This window comes from Schistocerca gregaria, chromosome 1 (genome assembly GCF_023897955.1).
Source record: "Schistocerca gregaria isolate iqSchGreg1 chromosome 1, iqSchGreg1.2, whole genome shotgun sequence".
Taxonomy (NCBI): domain Eukaryota; kingdom Metazoa; phylum Arthropoda; class Insecta; order Orthoptera; family Acrididae; genus Schistocerca; species Schistocerca gregaria.
In genome coordinates, this window is record NC_064920.1 from 240894604 (window position 1) to 240912170 (window position 17567).

The 17567-nt window shown below is 43.1% G+C and overlaps 1 protein-coding gene across 2 annotated transcripts in view; it reads left to right on the forward strand.

Moving 5' to 3' along the window:
• Positions 1-17567, forward strand: part of LOC126338779 (uncharacterized) — a 224180-nt gene that overhangs the window by 121412 nt on the left and 85201 nt on the right. For both annotated transcript variants that reach the window (XM_050001582.1, XM_050001583.1), the window contains exon 8: positions 4802-4975. In XM_050001582.1, coding sequence (XP_049857539.1) covers positions 4802-4975 — 174 coding nt within the window. The remainder of the gene's footprint in view (positions 1-4801; positions 4976-17567) is intronic.

The window sequence follows — 17567 nt, forward strand, 5'->3', positions numbered from 1 at the left end:
GTTATTCCAAGGTACACAAATAACGTGTTTATGTTGGACTGTGAAATGTTCAGCTTTGTTAAGCATTAATCTGAAAATGAGCGTCTAATGTAGTAAGACCTGCACCAAGGCGGCCGGACCTGCCCCGCAAGGGGCCTCCCGGCCAATGACGCCAAACGCTCATTTCCATTTTCTACCATCATACATTAAGTAAATTGTGAGTAATTGCAGAATTGTTTATTCTCTTCAAAATACGTTTATTCACTATCTGGTAAATTCCATATTGCAGTTTTCAACACTTCACAATCCTCCCAACTCACTACTACAACTGACGACTGTCGCGCCCAACCGTTACACACACAGCATTTTGACAAGGACAGAGATGTGTGTGTGTATACAATCGATATAACCTAAGAGCTACATGTTATTAATATTTTATAGAGAAAAGCAGATATCTATTTATCTTTCAGAATAATAATTATAGAATTAATATAAATATAATTATAGAATTATGATCAAATTCGAATTTTAAATACTCATGACTTCAAATACGAATATGACTGAAATATATCGAAAATACAAAAATAATTACGTTTCTCATAAAATAATTAATCTTTTGTTAGCTTCATGCTTTATTTCTGTTTATAAAACGTATAAATAATCATTTTGCTTATGACATCTAAACGCGAATTACAGTTTCAGTCTAACTGGATCGTGTTGTGAACTAATTTGTATCGAATTCTCCAATACGTGGTGAAAAAACATATCCACAGGCCAGTTCCATTACAATAGGAAGTTCTTCACCTAGCTCTTTTCTGGCCTGCTCGTACTCCTGATCTAATGCTAATTGACATTTTTCTCTGGGGTAAACTCAAAGATGACGTCAATGCACACGTTCCTACAACTCAAGAGGATTTAAAACAGTGCATTGTTGTAGCATATGAAGAGATATCAATCAAAAAGTCAACATCTTGAACGGCGGTTGTATAAATAAGTTTCTAATGGCGAGTAAATTGCAATAAAAATTTGTGAGGCTACCCTCAATGCTTTTCTAACACTCGTTGCATTTCGGTATTATGACGAGAGAGAAACCTCGACATCATCTGCAATTGGGCACTGAAATAAATAACGGAGCCGGATTCGAACACGGATTTCCCGCTTATTGCAAGTCGTCGCCTTAACAACTTTGGCTACACGAGCATGCTTCCCATCCAGCCTAATCTCCCATATGTCACACACTACGTATCTATTATCCCCTGTCCATTATTCCCATTACTCGCAGCCACACCTTATTCCCTCAAGAGGTCGAACGAAGAGTGCATCCGCACTGAAGGTATCATTATTTGCCGTCAAGGCAAATTTTCACAAGATATGTCCGGAAGGACAGACATCGCGCATATAAATATATGCACCTTGACAGCAAATAATGATACCTTCAGTGCGGATGCACTCTTCATTCTATATGTTGCAGGAATCAGGCGAGGTTGCGAGCAGTGAGGGTAATGGACAGTAGACACTAGGTATGTAGTGTGTAAAATAAGGAAATTTGGATTGCATGGGAAGCATACTCAGATAGGTGAAGCGGTTACGGGGAGCCGGAGGTGGACAAATCCAAAAAATTACGATTTTTTTTTTGCTACCGAAAATTAATTGAAACATTTCTCTTTAATGTAAACTTTGAATTATTGTTCTACTCGCCCTAGAAGTGGAGTTATTACCATTTTCCCCCACGCCTGCAGAGAAAATGGGCAGCCGCTGAATGCATCTAACACCCTCTCGTGACTTCCTGGCGAGCTGCTTGGGATTTTGTCGGTCTGTTACGCATACAGCGCCTTATGTTACGCATACAGCGAGTGTGCAAGGGTTGGCTACATTGTTTTCTGTGACAAATATTACCCGTATTTCCTTACAGCTTACTCCTATTTTCCTCAGAATTTTGAACATCTTGCTCCATTTAAATTGAACACTTTTGTTCTGGTTACGATGCCACGTTTTAGTAACCGTGTATATAAGAAGAGGAAGAACGTAGGGAAAGGAAAATTAACACTAATACCAAGTTGCGATACTACAATGAATAAGAGCGCGGAACATCGTCTCTTTGCTGTTTACCGTTTCGAATTAGTTCAGTGTTGCGCCTTCATGACTTAGCACAGCCAGAATTGTTACACAAATGTCTAGACTGAAAGACGCAGAATCCTAATGAGAGCGTAAACAATTTGATTTGGAAAGTGATTCCTAAAAGGGTGTTTGTAAGCATAAATACACTGCACTTTGGCATTTATGATGCAATAGCAACCTACAACCAAGGGAACAGTGTGAAGTTCTGAAGGCATTAGGATTTTCAGCTGAGGTTAACACTGTACAAGCACTAAGAAATATTGACAGAGAAAGGATAAGAGGAGCAGAAAGAAGAGAAAGGCATATGAAGTATGATGGAACAACAGGCCAGAAAAGATAACAGAAGAGGAAGCTTTTGGAGGATGAAGAAGAAGACCCTGATAATCCATATCAAGAGCTCAGATGGCAGCCCAGTTCTATGCAAAGAAGGGAAGGCAGAAAGGTGGAAGGAGTATATAGAAGGTTTATACAAGGGCGATGTACTTGAGGACAATATTATGGAAATGGAAGGGGATGTAGATGAAGACGAAATGGGAGATACGATACTGCGTGAAGAGTTTGACAGAGCACTGAAAGACCTGAGTCGAAACAAGGCCCCCGGAGTAGACAACATTCCATTAGAACTACTGACGGCCTTGGGAGAACCAGTCCTGACAAAACTCTACCAGCTGGTGAGCAAGATGTATGAGGCAGGCGAAATACCCTCAGACTTCAAGAAGAATATAATAATTCCAATCCCAAAGAAAGCAGGTGCTGACAGATGTGAAAATTACCGAACTATCAGTTTAATAAGCCACGGCTGCAAAATACTAACGCGAATTCTTTACAGACGAATGGAAAAACTGGTAGATGCAGACCTCGGGGAGGATCAGTTTGGATTCCGTCGAAATGTTGGAACACGTGAGGCAATACCGACCTTACGACTTATCTTAGAAGAAAGATTAAGAAAAGGCAAAACTACGTTTCTAGCATTTGTAGACTTAGAGAAAGCTTTTGACAATGTTGACGGGAATACTCTTTTTCAAATTCTAAAGGTGGCAGGGGTAAAATACAGGGAGCGAAAGGCTATTTATAATTTGTACAGAAACCAGATGGCAGTCATAAGAGTCGAGGGGCATGAAAGGGAAGCAGTGGTTGGGAAAGGAGTGAGACAGGGTTGTAGCCTCTCCCCGATGTTATTCAATCTGTATATTGAGCAAGCAGTAAAGGAAACAAAAGAAAAATTTGGAGTAGGTATTAAAATTCATGGAGACGAAGTAAAAACTTTGAGGTTCGCCGATGACATTGTAATTCTGTCAGAGACGGCAAAGGACTTGGAAGAGCAGTTGAACGGAATGGACAGTGTCTTGAAAGGAGGATATGTGATGAACATTAACAAAAGCAAAGCGAGGATAATGGAATGTAGTCAAATTAAATCGGGTGATGCTGAGGGAATTAGATTAGGAAATGAGACACTTAAAGTAGTAAAGGAGTTTTGCTATTTAGGAAGTAAAATAACTGATGATGGTCGAAGTAGAGAGGATATAAAATGTAGACTGGCAATGGCAAGGAAAGCGTTTCTGAAGAAGAGAAATTTGTTTACATCGAATATAGATTTATGTATCAGGAAGTCGTTTCTGAAAGTATTTGTTTGGAGTGTAGCCATGTATGGAAGTGAAACATTGACGATAAATAGTTTGGACAAGAAGAGAATAGAAGCTTTCGAAATGTGGTGCTACAGAAGAATACTGAAGATAAGGTCGATAGATCACGTAACTAATGAGGAGGTATTGAGTAGGATTGGGGAGAAGAGAAGTTTGTGGCACAACTTGACTAGAAGAAGGGATCGGTTGGTAGGGCATGTTTTGAGGCATCAAGGGATCAGAAATTTAGCATTGGAGGGCAGCGTGGAGGGTAAAAATCGTAGAGGGAGACCGAGAAATGAGTACACTAAGCAGATTCAGAAGGATGTAGGTTGCAGTAGGTACTGGGAGATGAAGAAGCTTGCACAGGATAGAGTAGCATGGAGAGCTGCATCAAACCAGTCTCAGGACTGAAGACCACAACAACAACAGTGCAGGAATGTATTGATAAACTTTGATAGCCATTTCTCGTAAATTACAATTTTTCGAATATAAGGAACATTTTCTCAAAATCCACTCAAGCTAGACAGATGAAAATTTAAACAGCGCTCCTAGTGGTCAAACTTACATTGTAACACAGCCATTTGGCAATATGTTAAGTAGTTTCATTTCAGTTTAATTATATAGCAATTATTTGTAAAAAAATTTGAGTCATTAATAAAAAAATAATTGGAAGGAAACTAGAAAAGATACTCCAAAATCCTTCTGTCATAACTGCAAACTAAACCACTCTATATGTAAAAAAAATTCAAATTTTCTACTTGGTAGTTTATTCATAAATGTTCCTCAAACTTAGTGATTTTAACATGGGCAGCATAGGCACCTCCGGCTCCCCTTAAAGCGTCCGCTCGCGGTAAACAGGCAATCCGTGTTCGAGTCCTGATCGCTATTGGATTTATTGCAGGTCATATCGGAATTTCTCTTTCGTCATGTATGTATATAACTGGTAAACTTTCTTTCAGACATTTTTGAAAGAACAGACATTACACATATAAATTTAGGTATTAGTCAGTTCACCATCTTGACTCATGTTGTAGTTTGTTTACGGCTGAGAAGACTGTGGCTGTCCTGCTTGTGTGCAGAGGGACACGAGGACTTCACCGTCTACTATGACGGGAGACCAGAAACCCAAGAAGCGTTCTCGGCCGCGACGCACGTCGCCGTCGCAGCAGACGGAACAGGCTCCCACCTCGCCCATGCCGTCGCAACGGCCAGAGTCCGGCGACTCGGACTGGGTGGACCCGCTGCAGACTGAGGTAACGGATTCTATGTATATACCAGTAAGCGCCCCCCCCCCCCCCGTAACATACTATTCCTTAGAGAATCGAATCCCTAAGGACACTGATCAGCCAGAACATTATGAACACCGACCTATTATCGATGTAAACCCGTCCAGGCGACAGCAGAGTCACCTAGCTACCAACTTACAACGACAGTGTCTAAAATTCGAAGGATTAATCTACCGTTAACTTGAAAATTGTAATTCTGTCAGACAGCAATGGACTTGGAAGAGGAGTTGAACGGAATGGACAGTGTCTTGAAAGGAGGATATAAGATGAACATCAACAAAAGCAAAACGAGGGTAATGGAATGTAGTCGAATGCAGTCGGGTGATGCTGAGGGAATTAGACTAGGAAATGAGACACTTAAAGTAGTAAAGGAGTTTTGCTATTTGGAGAGCAAAATAACTGATGATGGTCGAAGTAGAGTGGATATAAAATGTAGACTGGCAATGGCAAGGAAAGCATTTCTGAAGAAGAGAAATTTGTTAACATCGATTATAGATTTGTCAGGAAGTCGTTTCTGAAAGTATTTGTATGGAGTGTAGCCATACAGGGTGTTACAAAGGCCAAACTTTCAGGAAACATTCCTCACACACAAATACTGAAAAGATGTTATGTGGACATGTGTCCGGAAACGCTTAATTTCCATGTTAGAGCTCATTTTAGTTTCTTCCACCTACGCTCAATGAAGCACGTTATCATGATTTCATACGGGATACTCTACCTGTGGTGCTAGAACATGTGCCTTTACAAGTACGACACAACATGTGGTTCATGCACGATGTAGCTGCTGCACATTTCAGTCGAAGTGTTCGTATGCTTCTCAACAACAGATTCGGTGACCGATGGATTGGTAGAGGCGGACCAATTCCGTGACCTCCACGCTCTCCTGACCTCAACCCTCTTGACTTTCATTTGTGGGGGCATTTGACAGCTCTTGTCTACGCAACCCCGGTACCAAATGTAGAGACTCTTCTCGCTCGTGTTGTGGACGGCTGTGATGCAATACGCCATTCTCCAGGGCTGCACCAGCGCATCAGGGATTCCATGCTACGGAGGATGGATGCATGTATCCTCGCTAACGGAGGACATATTGAACATGTCCTGTAACAAAGTGTTTGAAGTCACGCAGGTACGTTCTGTTTCCATTCCATGATTAATGTGATTTGAAGAGAAGTAATAAAATGAGCTCTAATATGGAAAGTAAGCGTTTCTGGACACATGTCCACATGACATTTTCTTTCTTTGGATGTGAGCAAAGTTTCCCGAAAGTTTGGCCGTACCTTTTTCTAACACCCTGTATATGGAAGTGAAACATGGACGATAAATAGTTTGGACGAGAAGAGAATAGAAGCTTTCGAAATGTGGTGCTACAGAAGAATGCTGAAGATTAGATGGGTAGATCACATAACTAATGAGGAGTATTGAATAGAATTGGGGAGAAGAGGAGCTTATGGAACAACTTGACAAGAAGAAGGGACCGGTTGGTAGGACATGTTCTGAGGCATCAGCCGATCACAAATTTAGCATTGGAGGGCAGCGTGGAGGGTAAAAATCGTAGAGGGAGACCAAGAGATGAATACACCAAGCAGATTCAAAAGCATGTAGGTTGCAATAAGTACTGGGAGATGAAGAAGCTTGCACAGGATAGAGTAGCATGGAGGGCTGCATCAAACCAGTCTCTGGACTGAAGACCAGTACAACAAGAACTTGAAAAAATCATATAGTCCTTTCGTCAAATAAATTATCGTGGTCTACAAGTTACAGCTTTAGGCATAGAAGAAAGACATGTGCAGGAGTCACAGACGCTTTCAGGAAACTGATGAGAAGTCACTGACTAAGGAAAAGCGTTAGAGCTAGTCAGACACAAGCACGATGCATGTAGTATCAGTGAGGCTGTGTCCGTGGGTAGAATGGGGAAGGCGCGCGATCGACCTGAGTTTGGCTGAGGGCAGATTGGGATGGCCTGGAGACTCGGCACAAGCATTTCGGAAACTGCACGACTGGTCAGGGTTTGAGGTGTGCTGTGGTGAGTGTCTTCTACACGTGGCGAAACCGAGGTGCCACCACGTTCAGACGTCATGGGGTGGGGAGACCACACCTCATTAGATGTCGGACATCGTAGGCTGGACAGACTGGTAAAACATGACAAGTTGCGAACTTTGGTGGAACTAACATCAGCTTTAATGTTGGCCAGAGTACAAGTGTGTGGACGTGCAGTTCAAATTGTTCAAATGGCTCTGAGCACTATGGGACTTAACTTCTGAGGTCGTCAGTCCCCTAGAACTTAGAACTACTTATACCTAACCTAAGGACATCACACACATCCATTCCCGAGGTAGGATTCGAACCAGGGACCGTAGCGGTCGCTAGGTTCCAGACTGTAGCGCCTAGAATCGCACGGTGGACGTGCAGTGCACCCGAACACTCCTAACGATGGACCTCCGCAGGTAACGACCCGTGCATGTGCCAATGTTAACACCACGTCATCATCAGCTAGGACTAAAATGGGCACATGACGGCGCAGTAGCACAGCGTTGCATGTCTGATGAATCCCGATACCTTCTCCACCATCCCAAGGGGAGGACGGTAAACCGTCGTCTTTTAGGGGAACAGCTTCTTGACACCTGTATTGCGGGACGGAGAGAAGCTGGCGGCGGCTCCTTTATGCTCTGGGGGACAATCAAGTGGCATCAATGGGTCCTGTGAATGTAGTATAAGGCAGCATGATGGTCGTAGAGCATCGTACCCAGGTTGCAGACTACATACACCCATTCATGACAATCGTGTTTCCCAACGACAGTTACATTGTACAACAAGATAATGCGCCGTTTCACAAGGCGCGGAGTGTGATATAGTGATTCGAGGGCCACAGTAGTGAGTTCGAATTGATGTGCTGCCCCCCCCCCCCCTTCCCACTCGCCAGATCTGAAGTGGCATTAGAACTCATGTCCCCCTCCCTGTAATGTAAGGGAATTAGGTGTTCCGTGCAAGAAGATGGGGTGTCAACTCCCCCTAGCGACCTACCAAGGCCTCATTGTTTCCATGCCACCACGCGTCGCTGCTGTTAACCGAGCCAAAGATGGACGTATTGACTCTTAGGTAGGTTGTCATAATGTTATGGCTGATCAACCTATAAAACAGCTTCAAACGTCTAATTACTTAACAAATGAAATAACGTGTAAAATGTTTCTTTCATTATTTTGTGGGGCTGTAAGCGATAAAACGTCCCCTCGGAACTGCGTCGGTCTCACGGTAGGAAGGTACGACATGCATTTAGGCATTCTTGTGCTAGTCTGTGGTATTCCATTTGCTCACTCGTTACTCGTATTACTTTGGTTAATTTAATGTCACGATTTATTCGAAGCTATGTGACATACTACTGGATTTGCTTATCATGTCAGGGTTTTCATGGAAGGTGTTGGATTTGCCTGACACCTTACAGGAGGTAATGACAGTGGCACGTAAAGTGCCCTCCGCCACACATCGTTGGGTGGCTTGCGGAGTATAAATGTAGATGTAGAAATATTTGAAATTACGTCTGTAGTTAGTTTTAAATTCCTAAAGTGTTCTCCATCAAACACTGTGTGAGTATAGTCTGAGTAATTTGCCCTACATTTTAAGAAAAACTAGTTTTTCACAGATCTCAGTGTTTATGATGTCGCATCTCTTGAACTATTAAAGTAGCAAGTACATTCTGTGGTATATGTGGGGTACTACCCGCAAAACACGTTGCGAATAGCGTTAACAATAAAGAAATAATAAATTTAAACTTAAATTTTACTGCATGAACATTGAAAAGCCAGCAAGAGATAATCTATTTTCTTTAATTATTTTGTCGGAGAGGGGGCGGGGAGTGTCATCGAAAAAAAGTTTCGAAAAAAATTGAAATTATGTATAAAGATTCTTGGAAGTCGTCAACTGCTCTCACTCACAAATACTGGATGAAAGCAGTTTTGGCAATTTGCATGCCATGACCTCCAGTGCGTCAAGTCATATATACAGTTTCTAACTATAACGCAAGATTATACCTCTTAATGAGTAGATTATGACAGCGTTTTAAATTAGCTGAATAATTGAAGATTTGAAATAAAAAAGGCTCTACGTGCCATATTCATAAATTTGAGGGAAATGAGTTTACCCGCATCTCGTGGTCGTTGCGGCACCGTTCTTGCTCCCCACGCCCGGGTTCCCGGGTTCGATTCCCGGCAGGGTCAGGGATTTTCTCTGCCTCGTGATGGCTGGGTGTTGTGTGATGTCCTTAGGTTAGTTAGGTTTAAGTAGTTCTAAGTTCTACGGGACTGATGACCATAGATGTTAAGTCCCATAGTGCTCAGAGCCATTTGAACCATTTTTGAAAATGAGTTTAAGTATACTAGGTAATTAATAGTCATAATTTCAGTATTAATGTGTTCTACTTGAAAGTTAAACATAGTATGGATCTACTATCCAAAGGAACTAACAAGCACTATATTGTAATAGTATGAAAAACTTACTGAAAGTGGATATTCAATAGAAGGATCTATGTTCCATAGTTCAATACTCAGCAAAAAGACAGTAAAGAGAAGAAAATGTATGAAACAAAAATTTGTTTTGTGCATATACGAAAGGTACTTTCTGCAACACTTCGTACAACTTTTTTGTGGTCATCGTTTGGGAGGTACTGCATCAATTCAGTCAAATCTTTCTTCTTCTCGTCAGAGGGCCTTGTAACATCCAGTGTAGGTAGTTGTATGTTCTTGATGTTCTTTACTTGTACAACTTTCTTTAAAATATTTATAGCTTTCCAGGCCTCAATTTAATTTTAGTTTCTCCCGCTCTTGACTTGGAGGCTTATTGTTTGTCCAACAGTAGCTCCAGTACTTTGTAAATGTTTGATTTTGTCCTGTTTGTATTGCAATTTGCCGCTTTCTTGAAATCTTAAGAAGTGAGATGCATTCATATTCCTTATGATAAATGCCTTTATTTGTGTTTCCTGTGTCATGTCCTTTACATCTTCTGGAACAATATCTTGGTAAAGCTTTGTCTTTTCTCAATAAGGGGAAATCCTTTTCGCAGCTTCAGTAGTAGCGACCTTATACAAGTAACCTGTGGTTTGTTTCTTCAGAAACACCGGTTGTAACGACATACATCCAGAGAAAGAGAATGACTGTTTTTGTTTTGGCCACAGTAGTGTCACTCCAGAGTATCGGTTTTTCTTTAAAAGTGTGTCAGTTGCGAATGTTTTAAAGAGATATGTAGAAATCATTATTATCAGAAAAGTGCAAACCGAAGTTATAAACTCAAGCCATCCGAGGTAAAATATTTCACTATGTGTCGAAGTTGAAACGAACATCCTTGCTTCAAATCAGTTGATGCTGGACAGATAATCGAGTCCACCCAGGCAGGATACGGTAACCGATGCGCAGTGATCAGTTTTCGTCCAAAGCACTGGGAGAGTTCATTCGTTTGTTCGAAAGGGGAGGCCGACAATATTGTGATATTTACATGGAAGTAATACACTGCGCGAAATTCGAAAAAGTTTCCAGTGAAACATACGGGTCACTATGATTTTTGCGTTTGACGCACATTGCATAATATGTTGCCGTGTAGGAAATTTAGCTGACATACTGAATTTTTCTTTAGAGTGAATGGAGGTCTATATCTGTCACAAATCTCGAGAAAATTGATCTGATATAGCACACTCATGCGATCGCGCCACGCCAGCTATAAAGTCAGAGTGAAATATTCACAACATTTCTCAAATTCCATAAATGGTTTGAGGTATCGAAATGAAATTTTAGCAAATCATAGCACCGAAAGAGGAGAATATTTTACCATATGATTATTATGCAAAACTTCATTATCTACCGTGTTATTCCACTAACTACAGACTTTTTCGATAAAAGAATATAGTATTTGAGGGTCATCGATAGCTGGTGAAGTGAGAAATGCTATAGGTTTTGGAACAACATAATTGAAAGCATTACACGTTTATTTTGTACCGAGGATGTGCTTTTCTGTAAGATACTGTGCTTACTTTTCTCCATTTCCTCACTTAATAAACCGCTGTTCCAGAATTCTCTCGCAATTCTCTCCGCACAACATGTTAGTGAGGTGAGGCTGTGTAAACTCCACTGTGTTCTGGCAAAAGAAACAAATTTTAACATGCATCAAGAGAAATTGTGATATGGGTAGCTACGATGCCAAACGTGGGTGCGCTCTCGTACGTTGGTACTACGAGAACAGACGAACAACGCCGACCACAGCGCCCTCTAGCCGACGCTGTGAAGCTCGACGAGCGCCGCTCTACATTCAGCACATTTGATTACGAGGAGACGACCTAGTAACATTGTTTCTATCTCATAGTGGGCGAGCCACTACATATTTTGAAACTTCCTGGCAGATTAAAACTATGTGCCGGACCGAGACTGGAACTCGGGACCTTTGCCTTTCGCGGGCAAGGTTCGCAGGAGAGCTTCTGTAAAGTTTGGAACGGTAGGATGCGAGGTACTGGCGGAAGTAAAGCTATGAGGACGGGGTGTGAGTCGTGCTTGGGTAGCTTAGTTGGTAGAGCACTTGCCCGCGAAAGGCAAAGGTCCCGAGTTCGAGTCTCGGTCCGGCACACAGTTTTAATCTGCCAGGAAGTTTCGTATCAGCGCACACCCCGTTGCAGAGTGAAAATCTCATTCCACTACAGATTTTGCCTTTGTAACTTCCGGTAGCTGTTAGCTTTGATACTTGTACGGCTTCGCACCTACGTGCTCGTCTCAGCCAAAGTTAAGTAACCATTTATGTACTCATATTTTTGCTTATAGTAAACTTGTAAAATCTACAGGCAGTACCAAAGTACTTCACCTTTTCCTGCTCCTACTCGCGTTGTTCACTCTCGGCCTATTTTGCAGAAGCAGTTCACAGGTGCATATCCACGAGCCGCCTATCCAGGCGTGGTACAAAAGAAATATGTAGGTTTTATTCTAAATTCGCCACTCGTGACACTTTTCTGAAAGCTACAATTAGTTAACAAACCACTCGAAAATAAATCGCTGCGTTTCCGGCGAAATTCTTTTTAGAAGCTAGTCAAAGCAGAGGTGACAGATCTTTTTGAATGGTCACTACGCAAGTGTGAGCATGGCGGGGCCCTACTCAATACTTACAAAAAATGTGAGTGTAGGCTTCAGTTTAAAGCAGTCCTTCCCTTCCAGTGCTCAGCATTTCCCCTACAGCGCCTGCCCGCAGCCTCCACCACTACCGCTCTCCCGAGGTGTGGCCTACCGTCTGCACATCTGCACAGACTCTACTACCAGGTTTCTGGGGTTCGTTCTGGTCCTGCTTCATGACAGCCATACCGTTTTCGGCCTTGCGATGATGTATCTCCAGATGCACTGTCAGTTCGTTTTTCTCGTGTGTGTTAGTGGGGGTCTGTGCATATAACGAGTGTGAACGAGGATGGTGGAGAAACAGAGATCAGGGAAATACGTATAAAAAGCATCGGCCTGATTGGCATACTTCAATGCTAATTAACTCGGAAATGAAGCACAGTATCAAATTTTTTCTTACAATTATTCTCAACGCAACCTGTCCTGCGACAGCCTTACAAGTTTTTCAGACTGTTTGTGAGCGCCTCGTATAGCTCAGCAGAGATGCAGAGTGGAAGAGCACTACAGAGACAATACTCACCTAAGGTCATAGCATATGGTGTCCCATCAGTCGTTCAACGCTTCAAAAACAGACAAAGCAATATATTAGTAGTAATAGGGTTTTAAAAGAGTTACAAAATTAATTAAACCTGAAAAAGGAATATTTAAGCCAATGAGGAGGTATCTCAGAAACACTATCTTTACATTGCATATCATATTTCAGAGACAATTCTGCTCCTTACGAACCTTACTTGCCAAAATGTGAGATTGGCTACATGTTTACTTTAACGTCAGACGAAATATGTGCTGACAAAGGAAAATGAAAGTAATTTTACTGAACTAGTGAACAATACTTCCGATAGGTTAGACCAGAGATACCCCAAAAATGAGACTTTCACGAAAAGCTGACACGACCTCAACCCAAAAAATCTGGAAAACACTATAATAAGATTTTTAAGTTTGTCCAAAAACACAATGTCACTTTTAATATTCACGGGAATATTCAGCGCGAGACGTGCAGGAAGACAGTCAGTGAGGTTCTGGAAGGTACTAAAAGAGATTTGGATCCATGCTGGCTCCACTGCCGTGGGCAGCTGCGCTTGGTTTCTTGGTTGAGAATCCTTAGAGTGAATAGCCCGGTCGAGGAGTTCCCACAGATTCGCGACTGTGTTTAAACCCGAGGAGTCTGGTGGCCAGTGGAGTTCGGTAAACTCATCCTGGTGCTCTTCGAATCACTTAGGAACACTGCGAGCTTTGCGACCACATTGCGTTGTCCTGCTGGTAGATGCCACTGTGCCGAGGAAAAACAAACTGTGTGAGGGATGGACATAGTCCCCAGCGATAGACAGACACTTGTGTTGATCCGCTGGGCATTTCAGAGTGATGAGATTAACTAGGGAATGGCACGAAAACATTGACCCAGACGATAACTCTCCGTCTCGATTGTAGAGTGTTTCCTTTCAGACGTTCCGCAGCTTACACGCTCCCATGGAGCATAAAACGTTATTCGCTTGACAAGGTCACATTCACCACTCAACCTTCGTAACCATGAACAGAGTCAATATGGGTGCATGAACCATGTGCCTGCAGCGGAAGCCTATATGCAGCAACGTTGGGCGAAAGGTCGTCGAGGAGACACAGTTGGTAGCCGCTTGGCTCATCTGCGCGGTCAGTTGTTCCCAACAATCGCCCGTCTACCCGTGACACGTCTCTGCAGCCATAATTCACTGCTGCCATCTAGGGATCGGGGTACCCGACAGTTACCACGGCGTCATTTTTATCGTCATTTTGCCATTCGCGCCATACGTCAACCACTGCGGCACGCGAGTAGTTTCCAAGCTTTGTCGCTTCTGAAATGCTTAGTCGTTTCCGAAATGCATCCAACCTTGAGCTGAAAGCCGTTGATCGTGCCTTTTGGACGTCAGGTACAACGCTCAGTTTACGCATTACGACGACGATTGAACTATTTTCCGCGGAACCTCGACACACTTTATACACTCTCCACTTCTAGCGCTACCACCTGCCGCCTGTGAATGCTTATTGCACGTCGACGTCGAACATAGGCAGTGGTCACGTTAATGTGACTGGACGTGTTATTGAAACGTATTAGTGGGCGACTGGCGACAATAACCTCAATATTTCTCTTTTCTGACAGAAATCCTGAAACATCATCCAGTGACTTGAGAATTCTGACTCTATACTACAACTTGCACCCCGGCAAGAATAGTCACAAGTCGCGAAACGGCTTGGAGATTTGCGACATAAGCAAAAGCTGGTTGGTGTGTTTCTACATCTGAGAGATGACATCTTATTCAGATTTCACGCAAGACGCGTAGGTGTGCTTCTAGTAGCACCACTACGATGATACAAATCAGGCTTGCTTTATATAACGCTGTAACGGTCATGAGCGTTATTACCTTCCAGATTCGACACTGAAGAACGCCTTTAAGGCTACAAAGACAACGTTATTAACACCTTTATTACGGAGTTTGGACAAGGTCGTGTAATAGCCCTACGAAAAACTGGATGTTCCGTCTATGAGTTTGCAGAAATACTTGGCAGGAATGTGGCCACTGTACATGAATGCTGGCAGTGGTGTCCCGAAAATGTACGGTCACAAGAAGACCGGGCTCCGGACTGCCATGTGGTACTACCGAGAGGAAGTAAGACTCTGGCGCATCGTACTGCATCTGCAGCATCAATTTGAGTAACAGTTGGCACCACAGTGGCACAACGAAATGTTACAAATCGGCTACTTTAAGGACAGCTCCAAGCCACACGTCCTGTAGCTAGCATTCCACAGATCCCAAACCACTGCCAACTGCGACTTCAGTGGCGTCAAGCGAGAGCTCATTGGGGGGCAAGACCGGTCTGTTGTGTTTTCTGATGAAAACTGGTTCTGCCTGGGTTCTAGTGATAGCCATGTGTTGATTACAAAGAGGCCAGTTGAGTACCTGCAGCCAACCTCTCTGTATGTTACGCACACTAGACCTACACCTGGAGTTATGGTCTTGGATGCGATTATGTAAGACAGCTGCAGCCTCTCGTGGTTATCCTGTTCTCCCTAACTGCAAAATTGTGCGTCAATCTGGTGTTTCGGCTTGTTGTGCTGCCATTCATGAATAGCAATCCAGTTGATGTTTTCTTACAATATGTCACTCGCCCACATACCGCCTTTGTAACCCGACATTGTCTCGGCCTGCACGATCACCAGATCTATCCCCAATAAAGCACATTTGGGACATCATCGGAGGACAACTCCAGCGTCATCCAGAAACAACATTAACCATCCCTTTATCGACCGACCAAATGCAACAGGTACGGAACTCCATCCAAGAAACATATCCGGCACCTGTGTAACATAATGCATGCACATTTGCATGCTCGGATTCGACATTCTGGAAATTACACAGGTTATTAATGGTCCGGAATTTCACACTTGCAGCGGCTTATCGAGTGCTTACGTTAACGGGTGATCTTGCAAAGTTAGTCAGTTACATATATTACCCAAAAAAATGTATTCCCGAAGTTTCATTACGTTATTTATTTTTTGGTGCTGCGATGTTTCTTGCGTCAGTGTAGTTCACAAACTTACGTTTCGGAAATTATTCAACCCTTGGTGTGAAAGCTAATGATCGTACCCTTCATTCGATCCCTGCGAAACCTACATGTCAGCAGGATAATGCACGACCGCATGTTGCAGGTCCTGTACGGGCCTTTATGGATACAGAAAATGTTCAACTGCTACCCTGGCCAGCACATTCTCCAGATCTCTCACCAATTGAAAACATCTGGTCAACGGTGGCCGAGCAACTGGCTCACCACAATACGCCCGTCACTACTCTTGATGAACTGTGGTATCGTGTTGAAGCTGCATGGGCAGCTGTACTTGTACACGCCATCCAAGCTCTGTTTAACTTAATCCCAGGCGTGCAAAAAAAAAAAAAAAAAAAAAAAAAAATGGTACAAATTGTTCTGAGCACTATGGGACTTTACAACTGAGGTCATCAGTCCCCTAGATCTTAGAACTACTTAAACCTAACTAACCTAAGGACATCACACACACCCATGCCCGTGGCAGGATTGGAACCTGCTACCGTAGGGGTCGCGCGGTTCCAAATTGAAGCGCCTAGAACCGCTCGGCCACACCGGCCGGCCCCAGGCGTGTCAATGTGTTATTAATATCACTCCACTCTACAGCTCCGCAGTGGTACTGGTACAGCAACTGTAACACATCTTTAGAACAGAAGAACCATTTCCTAACGGTTTCCGAAATGAAATGTCCCATGCCTCTAGCTCCATCCACCACTCCGCGTTCACAGTGTGTTAATTCCCGTTGTGCGGCCATATTCAAGTAGGAAATCTTTCTACATGAATCACGTGAGTACAGATGACATATCCACTAATGCAATGGAGTTTTATACCATATACAGGGTGCCAGCCATATTCAAGTAGGAAATCTTTCCACATGAATCACGTGCGTACAGATGACATATCCACTAATGCAATGGAATTTTATACCATATACAGGGTGCCATTGATAGTGACCGGGCCAAATATCTCACGAAATGAGCATCAAACGAAAAAAACTACAAAGAACGAAACCCGTCTAGCTTGAAGGAGGAAACCAGATGGCGCTATGGTTGGCCCGCTACATGGCACTGTCTTAGGTCAAACGGATATCAAGTGCGTTTTTTAAAATAGGAACCACCATTTTTTACCACATATTCGTGTAAATGTAAGGAAATATGAATGTTTTAGTTGGACCACTTTTTTCGCTTTGTGATAGATGGCGCTGTAGTCACAAACGTATAAGTATGTGGTATCACGTAATATTCCGCCAGCGCCGACGGTATTTGCTTCGTGATACATTACCCGTGTTAAAAATGGACCATTTACCAATTGCGGAGAAGGTCGATATCGTGTTGATGAATGGCTATTGTGATCAAAATGCCCAACGGGCGTGTGCTATGTATGCTGCTCGGTATCCTGGACGACATCATCCATGTGTCCGGATCGTTCGCCGGATAGTTACGTTATTTAAGGAAACAGGACGTTTTCAGCCACATGTGAAACGTCAACCACGACCTGCAACAAATGATGATGCCCAAGTAGGTGCTGTCGCGGCAAATCCGCACATCAGTAGCAGATAAATTGCGCGACAATCGGGAATCTCAAAAACGTCGGTGTTGAAAATGCTGCATCAACATCGATTGCACCCGTACCATATTTCTGTGCACCAGGAATTGCATGGCGACGACTCTGAACTTCGTGTACAGTTCTGCAACTGGGCACAAGAGAAATTACGGGACGGTGACAGATTTTTTGCAGGCGTTCTGTTTAGCGACGAAGCGTCATTCACCGCCAACGGTAACGTAAACTGGCATAATATGCACTATTGGGCAACGGAAAATCCACGATGGCTGCGACAAGTGGAACATCAGCGA